The following is a 13,234-nucleotide window of genomic DNA, read 5'->3' as shown; positions in this document are numbered from 1 at the left end:
TGTTACTTAGTGAGACAGAAGACTTAAGTGCACAGCAAAAGGACAGAAGGCAACAGTCACAAGCTACAGCAAGGGAAATCCCAACTGGGGATAAGAAAAAATACTTTAGTGAGGGTGATTAGGCACGGGCACAGGTTGCCCCCCAAAATCCTCGCATTGCCATCCTTAGAAATTTTCAAAACTTGCCCAGACGAGGAAGCGATCCAACTCTGAGGACAGCCCTGCCTCGAGAGGATGTGCGGAGGTTCCTTCAACTTCATTTGCTCTGTGAGTCTACGGGTCATTAACAGAAAAGGCAAAAGCATTTCTTACCCCAGCTAACAATAACATTCTCAAAGGCCTTTCCGCTATTTCTTCAGTGGTTTACCACTTAAAGACATACTAAGTACATTTATAAAAGTGCTGAAACTACTCATCTTATCCAAGAATTTGCAGAATTGGACCATTTACCTTAAATAATTTGATTGAATTAAATGCATCCTTCTGAATTTTTCCGATTTAGAGCTACACGATATCGAGCCCCTCCTACAACGTTTCAGGGAATGCTATTTCTAAACGCTTCAGCATTGCTGAGAGTTGCTTTGTGGAACATAATACTTTAAAACACATGTATATATTGCACATTTAAAACTGTATCTCCATCTCAAAGTCTATAAAGTTAACAAAACGGACACACACACGCAGAAGCAGCACATGAAGAAAAGCTGCCCTCAGACAGGCACAAATCCTCATTTTGGTACAACTACATACAGGCCATAAACAAAACCTCACATAGCGTACACAAAAGTTCTGCATATACAGTAAGGCAGGCATATGAAGTGGAAAAAACCATCAATCATTACTCAGTATGTGACATTAAAAAGACAGTTAAACAGATAAAATTAGCATTTCCTCTCTAAAGCAGTTGCCTCAAGTTGTACACAGGCTATTTCAACTCTGAATCAGAGCCCATCCTTCCTTTAAACAGAGAAAAGGCATTGTCAGAACAATCTGAAGGCAGAACCAAAGTTTTCCTCTCTGAAACCGTAATACTACAGTATTTGTTAGCTGTAAGACAGAAAATTGAGCCATCTCTTCACTTCGATGGAGTAAGACGTCAGAAAGTTACTCGTCCACATCAACGTTTCTTTCTTCTATATTTGAATGTTTACACACCGTATGCTTAGTGAGTGAGAATACAGACATATCATCTCCAACATTTTTTTCTCAAGTATCTTTTAAAGGTCCAAGAGCTTCATTTGACAAAGCTATCAAAGAGGCAAAGGGTCAGCCCAGTTTTCTTCCATACCAATTTCACCACCTTTTGCTACAAACGCAACATCAGTACATGAAATACCTTTAATTATCTTTATCAAGGTAAACCCAGGATGAAGCTCATTGTGCTTTGTTTTGCAGGTGTTTCGTTCACACGAGTGAAGAGCCAACATACAGGAGTTTTCAGAGTTCACACATGCGTGCAGTTGGTGGATGGTGGTGTATCTATCCGACTCTTGTTTTCCTTGGCGTCATTGAGAGGTGACTCGTTACCTGTCTGGCATTTGAAGACTTGTTTGTAGGCCTTCCTAAAATTTTCAGAGAGAAACGCGTATATAATCGGGTTCACAGAAGAATTGCTGTAAGCCAGGCAGTGTGCAGTTACTCTGAAGAGAAAGGAGGCTTGAGTCAGCGGGAAAACTCCGAATTCAGCCCAGAGATGAATCACGTGATGCGGCAGCCAGGAGATGCCAAAAACCACCACCACCACCAACACAGTCTGTGCTGTCTGAGACAGGGAAAGGAAAACATAGGTGTCTGATAAGCACTTGAAGAATCAGCTTTAAACCTGCTTCAAAACCATTATTTTGGGGGAAAAAAGGTATAACTGGGAGAGAACACACTTTGGAATATTTATGACTGATTTACTCTATTACCTCTGTGGGCATTATTTCGCAGAGTGAACTGCAGCAAGGAGAACCTTAGCCTTGCAAATGGACAGTAAAAGGCAAATGTATAACTTTGCTCGAAGGTAAAGACTGGTGTTCCTGATTCCCTACACAAAAGGCTAGCCGCTTCTGAGGTGGACAGAAGCTTGAAGTAAAATAATGATAACGTGGGTCTTTGGGAAATCTCATCCCGATCTAATGATCTGTATTTTAGTACAGTGCACAAGGATTTCTGACCAAAATTTCGAGAGAGATCTGTTATACATGAAGGCAGCCAGTGGCAGAGCTTAGAGCAGTCGGACAAACACTTTGCTCAAGTGTCTACAAAAGGAGCAGGGGCTTTTTTGAAAGTCTCTCCTTTAAACACGAGATTTCCGCAGTGGGAGTCATACAACATTATTCTGGGATACAACGAAGGAAAAAAACAGAGAGAAAAGTAAGGAGCTTGAAATTTCTGGTGAATGCACACTGTCAAATCCATTTGGGAAATTAAAGTTTACCACGGAACACTGGATTCAGAAAAATGGAACGCAAAATACCCTCGGTGCTGCCTCCTGACTCCACTTTTGTTATTTATGAGAGGAAGGGCCATCAAGTTCATCAGACCCACCCGGGCAGCTACAGGATCTGCCAGTACAGACCGTTCAGGCACTGAGGGTATTTTTCAGATAATTGAGGCTCTTCTTCACAGGAAAAACTAACCCAGTGGCCACAGAGCGATAAATACTGCAGCACAGAAAATATCCAGGCTTTTTGCTAGTTCGCTGAACTTGGTCTATACTTCTCGAATTGATTAATGCTCGGTAATAATTCAGACTGACCTACCTAATCACACCATGACTTAACTTTGAGCAACTTCCAGAAAAAGAAGTTTTATTTCTGCGACAACTGGCCAAAATAACTTACGACAGGTACTGTTGTGGTGGTTAGCAAAATCTCACCACAGACACCAAAGGACATTATATCTGTAGTGAACATAATCTGTTCAGTGTCGAGGATTCATCTTTTTTTCACAAGCCATCCCTCTACTGAGCCCTACGGAGTTTAAGCCAGTTGCTACTAACAAACAGCCACACAAGTATTTTCTCTTTCAGGTCTCATCAGGAGAATATGTGCTAACAAGTATAAATTAAGAGCAGTTCATTCTCCGATCCTGCAACGTGTTAACGTTCCACCTGAAAACAGATTGTCTGGATGCTACACGCACGATTCCTTCAAAAGAGGTATATTACTTCAGTTGGTTCAAAATTCTAAAAAAAAATCATACCAGGAAAATCACTGACTTTCAACAGGCTGGATAGATGCACCCGAAAGCAGAGGTTGACCATGTCTCTCCCTTGTAATTATTTTACATAAGCTATTTCACTTCTGCAGAATAAGTATTTTTGCGTCAGGAAACCTCACAGCATCTGGGTTATCCCATCATTCCTCCCAAGCCTAACTTCAGAGCTTACGTTTCCAAAATCATCACTGTGCCTTGCAACCCAGGTGACACTAAAGGGCAGCTCTTGTTTACCTGACAGGAGCCTGCTTAGAGTTTCTCATTAGCAAATAAAACCCACCTGGAAAACATCATGTTAGCATCGATGCTTCGTGACCAAAAAACCCACGAAAAATAGCATTTAGGCACGTTCATCTTTTTCATTCGCTTTTTTCCACACATATAGCAAATTAATTTTAAGATTCTACTACTGAAATTTCCACAAAGGCTCAAAGAAAGATGTATAATTATGCCTGAAATTCATTCTTATCAAAACAGTAGAACGAAAAAAAGAAAGATACAGTAACCAGAGGCAGCAGACTAGTAAAACCGAGTTGCTTTGAAACACATGAGTTAGGCCTTAGGATCAGAAACTTATTTTTTAAGGCAAAAAAAAAGGTTTGGGCTGCTTTTTGTTCCTTCCCTTAGGTTACTGAACCCTGATACATCCAAGCAGTGTTGGGCATATCTGTACTGCTTTTCCCTGAAGCTGTGAAAGCTAGTTCCTAGCCAGATCTGATTTTTCCTTGCAATTTTTTGAGAGTTAGTGTTCAGAGGAAATGCACAGATAACTCCAGTTTCAGAATAATTTAGACGAGAGCAGAGATGGCAATGTACAGAACGCCTTTGGAAACTACACCTTTGGCCTTGACGACATTAAGTGCAAAAGTATAAATGTTGAGTATTTTACAGAATCAGGGCCACAACGCTTTCAATGCTAGGATTTAAAATCTATTGACTAGGATATTTTTCAAAAAGATAGAGAATGCATAAATAACAGATCACTTCTTCCCTGTTGAGCCCGTGTATATCCCATTTACATTGCAGACAGCCTGCATGCCCATATGGTAATAGTGATCAGATCAAATGAAGAGCTGTAGCCTAAGGGGGTTTTCTGACTCCACATTCATAAACGGAGAAGTTAGTCAAACGATTACTGTGGTCAAATCTGCTCAAAAATCCGAATCCTGTTATATTAACTGACAAATTCAATATATAAACATATCTATCAAATACTGTTCAAAACCTCAAAGCTTATACTCTGCTTTAAAGACCTTTCATGGTTCTACTTGTAACGAGTGTACAACTTAAATCTTGAACATAAGACAAAAGAACATTTTGATGGAAAATCAGTAGAAGAATCATTAAAAATCTCTTATTAGACTCCTATCAGGACGCACAGTAACCCTTATTTTAAAGTCTCGTCACATAACCTAGCCATTCCTCATAAAACATTACAAAATTCAGCTAGTTAAATGAATAAATAAATAAATAAGATTTACAAGTTAGGGAAAATGCCTGTGAGGCCAAAAAAGCCATTTAATATTAGAGACATGTTGTCTCTCCATGTCTAAATTCCAGATGCTCTGAAGTTCGTAGTATGGGGATCTCAGGTAATGGCTTGGTGCTCTGTGATGGAAAACTTGGATCAGAACAAAATCCAACCCTGCTAAGTTCAGAGACACAGAATATGTCATTAAATACTTCATTCCATTTCCTTTTCTCCATCACATCTTCGACAACAAGCTATATAATCCCAAATGAGCTTAGCCGTAGAACTAAGCCACAAACAAACAGATACTGGTAACGAAAGCAATCAGGTTACCTTTTTCTTGGACGCTTCTGACTTCTTTGACATGTTTCTCAACTTCTTATGCAGATGATTAAGAACCTGAAAAGATTAATTGGCATCTTGTATTTCACCATTTTCTAAAATTCAGACCCACGTATTTTAGAGTTCGCTCTCAGTACCGCATGAGTCGCTCGCAAGCATTGCTGACCAAATTTACACGTTTCAAAAGTGCATAGGATAAAATCCAAGGGAATTACATATCTGCATCTGAACAAACACGAAGCAGAGCACAATTCAATTCTTAAATAAAAATTCAGATGTGTAAGACAACACACACATGTTACAAATGAACAAGGCAACAAATGGAAACCTATCGTGCACGTGGAGTTGGCAATCATTCTTCTTCCATAAAAATGTCAATGCTTGCTAATTTAGAATGACCTTTACTGCATGTAACATAGAAAGTGTATGTTTTGAGTCAGGGCTTTTTCTGAGTCACCTGCATAATTGGCTTTCTTCAGCTAGATGTTTGGTTAACATAATCAGGATGTTGGCACTATTTGATCTTTGAAAGAAGCTTAGGCTTTCAAAAATCATTTATACTAAAATGTCTCTCACATGAGGCATGAACCTTATCAACAATTTGATGATAATGGTCATGGACCTTTCACAAGTAATTTCTTAAAAACATGCCTCGAAAAGGCTCATCGTCCAAGAGCAGGGTCCAAATTTTAACATAATGATTTACACATAGCATTTTGGATAGCGGAAGCATAGGGGTGCACACCCCACCTTATCTGCAGTCATTATTAACTGAATCTTAACATATTCACATGGCATGACTTGTAGGCACGGGGGGCAGGCAATGCGCCCTTCAGCTGAATGTGTTTCACAAGTTCTAAACCACACGGAATTAAAAAAAGGAGATGCTTAATTAAACACGAGGGTTTAATTTAAACATGGTAAAAGGAATTTTTTTGAGAGAGTGCTGGAGTGTAGAGCTCGGTTAGATGGTGATGAGGGTGACGATGCTGATGATGCTGATGATGTTGGGCCGCACTAGCTCTAAGATGAACTGAGAACAATTTAACAGGTAAGATCACCCAGAATTAATAGGTAAGATCATCCAGCATTAAAAGGTTTCTTTTTAAGGAGCACAACACTAAATTTTAGGGCTTATAAGAAGACTTCCTGAGGTGGGGAAAAGGGTATAAATTCAAATTCTCTTATATCATCTGTGGACGCTTTGTCTGTTTTCTTTGGGATGCATGGCTAAGCACTACCAGGACGGCCACCAGACAAGATGACCCATAGACTTGATCCCACTCTGGTATTTGAGACTTAGAAACATACATAACGAATTAAAAGAAATAAGATTCTATTTGTAAGTAACCGTAGCTCATCAGTGGATTGCTCTTTTTAAGCACCTACTCTTAGCCACCAGTGAGCCACAAACAACAATAAAAGCCATAAAACGAGAACAAAACCCACAAAAAAACCCAATAAAAATTACTTGTAACCACTAAACATTGGAAGTGCCCTTCATTTGTGCTTACCTGTGCACTAGCGTGCCTGTGGATGACCCAGCCCTGCAGGCACTCCCTGTTCTGAAACACTAGCCAGGCTGCTACCAAGGCCAGCCTGAGCTCAGGGGAAAAAGAAATGCGTTTTCTCTGAGAAGGTCCTGTTTTGGCTTCAGCCCTTCTTTCTGCTCCAGGGTGAAGCAGACCAGAAGGAAAGCACAGAAGAGCCCCTGAGGTCCAGCAGAAGACCAAGGAGACGACTTTCTGGCTCACACACTCCTTATTGACCTGCACAAAGCAGCTGAATCGCTTAGTTCATGAGTGAAAAATGTGAAAAACAAAGAAAAAAGAGCATGGGAGGAATACAGTGAAGTTCACTTCCCATCTCTGCTGCTCCACCTATCGTACCCCCTTCACACAACCTACAGTGATGGGCTGTTTCTACTCGACCCCACCACCTGCCACCCAGAGACTGGACTGTGCTGCGATCTTCCCTCACAGCCGAGAAATTAGAATTGCAAAATCATCTTCTCAGGTGACTAACTTTTTATTTTGTTCTGAAATTTTTAGCATAATTTTTTTTTTCCATTGCATCTCTCTCCGGTCCACAGAAAGATGCAGCAGACAAAACTGTTAAACTGGATATTTGGAGGAGGGGGTTGTTGAAGATTTAGGTGATACCTTCTAATGAATCCTTCTCAACTTCCCCTCTTTTAGATTATGCATATATATATTTCATAAAGTAAGTCTCTGCAGTGAAAACGTGCTGGCTCTACGTGGTAGTGTACCAGCTGGTATGCAAACCAGCAGCACGAGAAATAGGCGGAATTTAATTACCTATCAACAGCAGTGGAACAGCACCCAGAGACCCACACGGCAAACCGTGGAGGGATATTAAGAGGCATGTTTATGCACAAACACTACAAGGCAAATCAAAGACACCGCCCCTCGGTGCCCTGTTCAAATCATTTCTTCTCTGGGCCAATGAATAATCAATTGTTCCTCTAACAGCCACTGTCACTTCACCTGAATAATAATTCTGCACGTGCCTCTTAATATGCCTCAGGTTATTTCTCTGCAGAAAGCTTTTCAAAACACCCACCAATACACACCCCCCCGCCCCCCCCGTGCATTTTTAACTCATGGAATGAAATACCCACCTTGCTAAAAATCAGGTCCCAACCTGTTCTCATAAGGTGATACATTTTTTAAAAAATCAGCATTGCGGAGAAATTAACTCTTTACATGAAACTTTTCTACCTCCAGCTTCCATGTACCTGTTGCTCAGAGACTGTATTTGGCTCTCGGGGAAGGAACAGCTTTCTGCTTTCTGGAGTTGAGGGTGGGGGGGGGCTGTGGGAAGAAAGTCACGCTGTTGTGAAAGAGGGTGTAAGGAGGCTAAGGATGTAAGGATAAGGTGTAGGATCACAGAAGTGCATGAAGTTCCAGTCTGGTGCAGACTGTACTGCCACAACTACCACTGACAGCATTTGGGAGGCCCTGGATTTGGCCTACAGGCTATCCATGTCTTTATTTTTTATTTTACTTTTTTTTTTCCTGGTTGTTTCAGGCACTACGTTCCAGATAGTTTGACAGCCCAGGCTGTCGACCAAATCAAGAAAGGGATTCTCCTAATAAGGGAGAGAGTTAAAAAAAAAAAAAGCTTAAACTATCTGTGCCTATTCACACCAGCCTACCAAACACTGTGAGCGTTTGAAGCCCACCCTGCCGCAAACCCCGTCTCCGGTCCGGCTGGATATAATCATTCCACCGACTACACCTTCATTATCAGCCCTTGAAAATCAGGCAGCAGGAAAGCCTGCCCCAGGTCATTATCTAATAAGAATGAACTGCTTGTTTAACAGAGCCATAATGCGAGCATTACATTCTGAACCGTATTTTATAGGATGAACCTGATTTAAATTCAAGTGCCATTGCCTGCAACCCATTTTTTAAAGTAATGCTGCTGCTTCTATTGTCACAACAGATCCTTCACCCTCTTTTGTTTAATAGTGTGTCAGTAACGTGTCATACCCTTTATTTTTCATTTTCAACGTAGTTTAATACAGTTTTCCCTCACTGCTTAGCAAAATTTAAGATACACTATTGTAAGCCAAGAACCATATAAGCTTGTATTTTGTGTCAAGACTCCTACTTTTTATGGCTTACTTTTAACCAAGTCTATAAATCATACATGACTTCCATGAATGTTCAGAATGATAGATAATAATGGAAACATTCCTAAGGCAAGAACTAACTTTTTTTTTAAAAAAAAAAAAGCTTTCAACATTACACATCTTTAAAAGGAAGAGTTTGCTAATAATTTTAGGTGTCCAACCTAAAGGTTTGAGTTGAAGGAGGCCTGACCTTCAAGGACTGATTCCTCATAACTGGGTACTCGAAAGCAGAGGCGCCCAAAATCCGTGGCCACACTGCACTCCCCTGGCAGCTGGCAACGGTGAGAAGCTCACCGGGAATCATTTATCACTTTGCCCTTTAAGAACACACTAGCGAGCAAACGTCGTAGCAGCGTTACAAAACACACACAAAAGAGTCAGTACTAAAAAATTACAGCAAGTAACACAATAAGCAATAAAAAAAAATAAGAATGCAGGCTGCCCACAAGTACGCAGCGCTGCAACTCGACTAATAACTCCATAACCACTGCTCCTCTCGCTGGAGCAGTAAACTCCTTTCAAGAGCCGTTCTGTGAGCCACCAAAGGCTGGTTTCCTATCGATTTGCTCTTTCTTGATTCTGTGTTCCCAAAAAAGATGCATCTCCCCCGTGAGCAGACGCTATGTAAGACTCCTCCTCCCTAGGGCTCGTCTGATGTTTAACAGCTGAGTGCAAATGGACTGTCCTTAAAGGAGAAAGGATGACGGAGACTCTCCACCCTCTTCGCTGGCTCCTGTTTTCACAATACTAGGGAAGTACCATTCCTTCTGATATTTTCACTCCGCTATGGAATTTGGTTGAAACCGAACCAAAGTTCTTTGCGGGAGAGGGGGAACGGTAGCTGCACACACAGGACACAGCACGATCTCATGAACCGCTGCCTTGAGAGCACACCACGTGAGATTTCCAGTTCTGATTTTGCGGGAGGATGCTCTTTTCCAAATAACTAGCACAATTTCAGCACTTCTGTAGGTTGTAAGAGTATTGCTATTCACTGGGGAAAACACAAATGTCTCCTAACGCAATTGAAGAGGGAGCGAGAGAGAGAACGAACTCGGCTCCCTATTAGAATGCCTAAAAAATGAGACTTTCAAAACTGAAAGTTCAATTGCAATTTGCTTATAAAAGAAACAGAACTGCCTTAAAGGAGCCTGGCAAAGGCAATATGTTCAAATGGAGAAATGAGTCTCCTTTGTCTTAATCACCGTATCGGAAGATTGTGTTATTTAGCTGATCCACAGTTCATGAAAGCCACTGAAGTCCATAAGAAACCAACGCATTTATTTTTATAATACTTCTGAGGCTACCGCACCGCAGCGATCCTCCAACCCCGCATGCGTTCAGAAGCCAAACCACTCGTACTTCCCACCACTTCAGCGACCCCAGTGGACGTTGGCAGCGACCACTTGGCTTGGGACCTGTGAGAGCGGCAAAGGCTTCGACAGAGCTAGAACTCCAGCTCTGATTTGCAACTATGATCACCCTGAACTTCTCCCACACCCAAAGTGCCAAAGTATTGCGGTTGGAGATGTGCCAGAGGCTCCTCATGAGGGCGGGAATGAGCCTTTGTGCTGCAAATACCCCCAGCAGCCTTGTACAGGTCATTCCCCAGCCTCATGGACAGTGGTGGGAATACCCGGTACCTCCTAGGTGTCTCCTAACATTCATCCCTTCAGGTCGGATCTTCCAGCCTCACACCACGGCAAGCAGGATCATACACAGGGGCTCAAAACATGTCACCCAGCAAGGGCAAGATCCCAGCCTGGCAATAATTGAAGCCCAAGATTTTAGTGGTAACTTCGAGCGGCCTTGATTTTATGAACTCGTTCCGGGCATGTATTTCACGCAGGGTTGCTTTGTGCTTTGTTAGTTTGGGTTTTCTGTGGTTTGGTTGTTTGGGGTTTTTTTAGCTACATATTCACACTAATGCTGCGAGATCTACTCGTGCAGTGGTGCTTTGTAACAACATGGTGTGTTATATATACTGTGCTTATATTTTGTTTAAGCCTATTTCCTTCCCCACCCCCATACTATGCAGGAGTGTTGTCATTTTGAAAGCCTTGTTTTCAACCTTCTGTCACATAATTAGACTTTGAAGGCTGGTACTTTATGCTGAAACTGAAGACGCTTTGGCTTTGAAAAATGTAAGAACTCTTAATAGCTGAAGAGCCCCCTCTGCATCCACTCCTTAACATTCTCCCTGAAATACGTCATATTTTCTTAAAAATCTGATGATCTATGGCTGCAGTAAGTTTCACCCCTCTCTCAGCTCAGGCATATTCGCCACTGTAGATAAAATACCACTGTATTCACCCAGGGAAAACAGAATTCAGTCCCTGTTTGAAAACATGTATTTCTTCTCCACTTGGCAGGTCAGACTCGTGTCATTACAACCAGTAATTCAGAAATCTTGACCTTTGAGTTCCACACCACTTGGTTGTAGCAGAGTGGGATGCCGTTCTAGCCTTAATTTGCACATCGCAATTAAGCTGTATATAAACCCGAAAAGAACATAAAATTATTTGTTCAAATTAAATACTTGTATTACATCTGTTGAACTTTGCCAGTTAAAGAACTGACTTCTCAGCACTTCAGCAGTCCTTGTGTGCAGAAGCAGACCTGTCCTCTCGGATGTAAACCACTGCCTAAGGAGAAATCCTGCTACGGGAGGTTGCTGGCACAGGAACAGGAGGATCTCTGCCGAACGCAGCAGGTAGCAGCTGGTGCTCCAGACCCTCTCCAGCAGCAAGCAGAGGACCCCACGCTGAAGGCTGCGGTTAATATCCACAGCAAAACAGGACACTTTGCCTGAGCACAAAAGTCCTTAAATACCCTCGTGCAGGCACCCTTACTGCTTTGTCCTTCCTGGGTCCTCATGCACTGCTCCCTAGCACCACCTGCCCTGGCTGAACTCAGAGGTGAACCTCCCATCTGCTTCAACCGGGGCAAGACAGGGCTCACGGGGACCAGGCAGCGTGACGCACCTTTTGCTCTGAGCACGTTAACATCTGGATCAGACCAAACTGGTGGATTTGTGTCAGTTGTTTAAGCGCACTGCATTTTAAAGAACCGCAATTCCTCATCTGAAGCCTGAACCACTTGTTGCTTTGCTGTACTTTTCTTGTTAAAACCCTCATACAGCGCTGCAAGAAAATAGGAGGGTTGTGTGGAGAGAGAAAGCAGCAGAGCACTGGGGCTTCTGCCTCTTTGCACCAAGGAAATCTGGCAGAGGGACTCCAGGAATTGCCAGAATAATCCCCCCATCCCCATCTTGTGCAATCCCCATCCTGACCCACCACACACACACACATGTGTCTCCCCAGTCATCCCTCGGCTATAAAACCTGCCCTCTCTCTTGGTGCCACAAGCTCAACGGTGCCCCGTTGCCTCCCTCCACGTGCCCAGAGATGACCCCACAGCTCATGGACACCTGCCACCACCGTCATCCCCCCCATCCCTTTTGCATACCCTTCACCACTACCCGCTTTGCCCCACCTTGGCGTAGCAGAAGGAGATGAGCAGCAGCGGGAGCAGATACCCGAAGACGAACGTGCAAACCACGTAGACCTTCTTGTGGCGTGGGTTGGGCCAGTGCTCCCAGCAAAAAGTCTGGTTGCTGGCCTCGCGGTGGAAGAGGCGCTGGTGGTGAGCCACGGGCGAGGCCATGGCGAAGGAGAGCGCCCAGATGAGCCCCACGCCCAAGAGCGCGTTGCGGGAAACGCGCAAGGCCGAGGAGCGCCGGGAGTGCACGATGGCCACGTAGCGGTCCACGGACATGGCCGAGAGCGTGAAGATGCTCACCAGCATGGAGACGGTGAAGAAGTAGTGGATGAACTTGCAGATGAAGGCGCCCAGCACCCAGGTGGGGAGCACGTAGACCGTGGACTGGAAAGGGATGCAGAAGAGCAAGTAGGCCAGGTCGGCGATGCTGAGGTTGAGGATGAAGATGTTGGTGGTGCTACGGCGCTTGCCCGGCTTGCTCCTCGCCAGCACCGTGATCACCAGCGAGTTGCCCAGCACCCCCAGGGTGAAGATCAAGCCGAAGACGATCAAGGTGATGAAGTTCTCGATGCCGATCCCAAAAAGGGGCTTCCCCTCCTCGCCCTCCGGCAGCCCGGAGAGGTTGAACTCCCCGCGGGGCGGCTCTGCCCCAGCCCGGGACCGGTTGAGGGGCGCTGCCGCGGGCTCCCCCATCTCCATCCCCCCCCCCCTCCCCTTTTTGCGCGCCTGCTTAAGTTTCCGCGGGTGGAAAGCGAAGCCGCTGCTCCCCGGTACCGCGGAGAGACGGGAGGCTGCGGCGGGGAGGGAGGAGGGTGACGCCGCGCAGGGCGTCCCCGCCGCTCGCAGGGGGCGCAGTTTGCGCCGCCGGGCGCGGAGGTTGAGCGCTTTCCCCCTCCGCCCCGCTACCCGCGGGGCCCGGGGAAAGGGAACCGCTGCGCCCGCGCACACCCCCACACCCCGCCCCGCGCTGCGCCCCGCGGAGCCTCCGCGCCTCTCCGCGCCGGCAGGCTGAGCTCCCCGCGGGTCTCTCCTTGGGGGGAAAGGAGGAGGCGGGGAGG

General features: G+C 44.5%; 1 protein-coding gene across 1 annotated transcript; it reads right to left on the bottom strand.

The window, feature by feature from the left end:
* Positions 1-1,444: 1,444 nt before the first annotated feature.
* GALR1 (galanin receptor 1) lies at positions 1,445-12,875 on the bottom strand. The gene is made up of 3 exons (XM_009949386.2): positions 12,171-12,875; positions 5,009-5,074; positions 1,445-1,762 (listed from the first exon to the last, which is right to left on the bottom strand). Exons 1-3 carry the CDS (start codon positions 12,873-12,875, stop codon positions 1,445-1,447), a joined length of 1,089 nt encoding a protein of 362 aa, XP_009947688.2.
* Between the last annotated feature and the right edge of the window lie 359 nt (positions 12,876-13,234).

Source organism: Leptosomus discolor, chromosome 8 (assembly GCF_034619465.1).
Source record: "Leptosomus discolor isolate bLepDis1 chromosome 8, bLepDis1.hap2, whole genome shotgun sequence".
In the NCBI taxonomy this organism is placed as follows: domain Eukaryota; kingdom Metazoa; phylum Chordata; class Aves; order Leptosomiformes; family Leptosomidae; genus Leptosomus; species Leptosomus discolor.
This window is presented reverse-complemented; position numbering and strand designations above follow the sequence as displayed.

What these genes read in the sequence shown, in the direction of transcription:
- GALR1 (XM_009949386.2), bottom strand. Translation starts at nt 12,875, where the DNA reads ATGGAGATGGGGGAGCCCGCGGCAGCGCCCCTCAACCGGTCCCGGGCT. An exon ending in TCTCCTTCTGCTACGCCAAG is followed by an intron (nt 5,075 to 12,170) that starts GTGGGGCAAAGC and finishes TAATCTTTTCAG; the next exon opens with GTTCTTAATCATCTGCATAA. An exon ending in CAGAAGCGTCCAAGAAAAAG is followed by an intron (nt 1,763 to 5,008) that starts GTAACCTGATTG and finishes TCCCTGTCTCAG; the next exon opens with ACAGCACAGACTGTGTTGGT.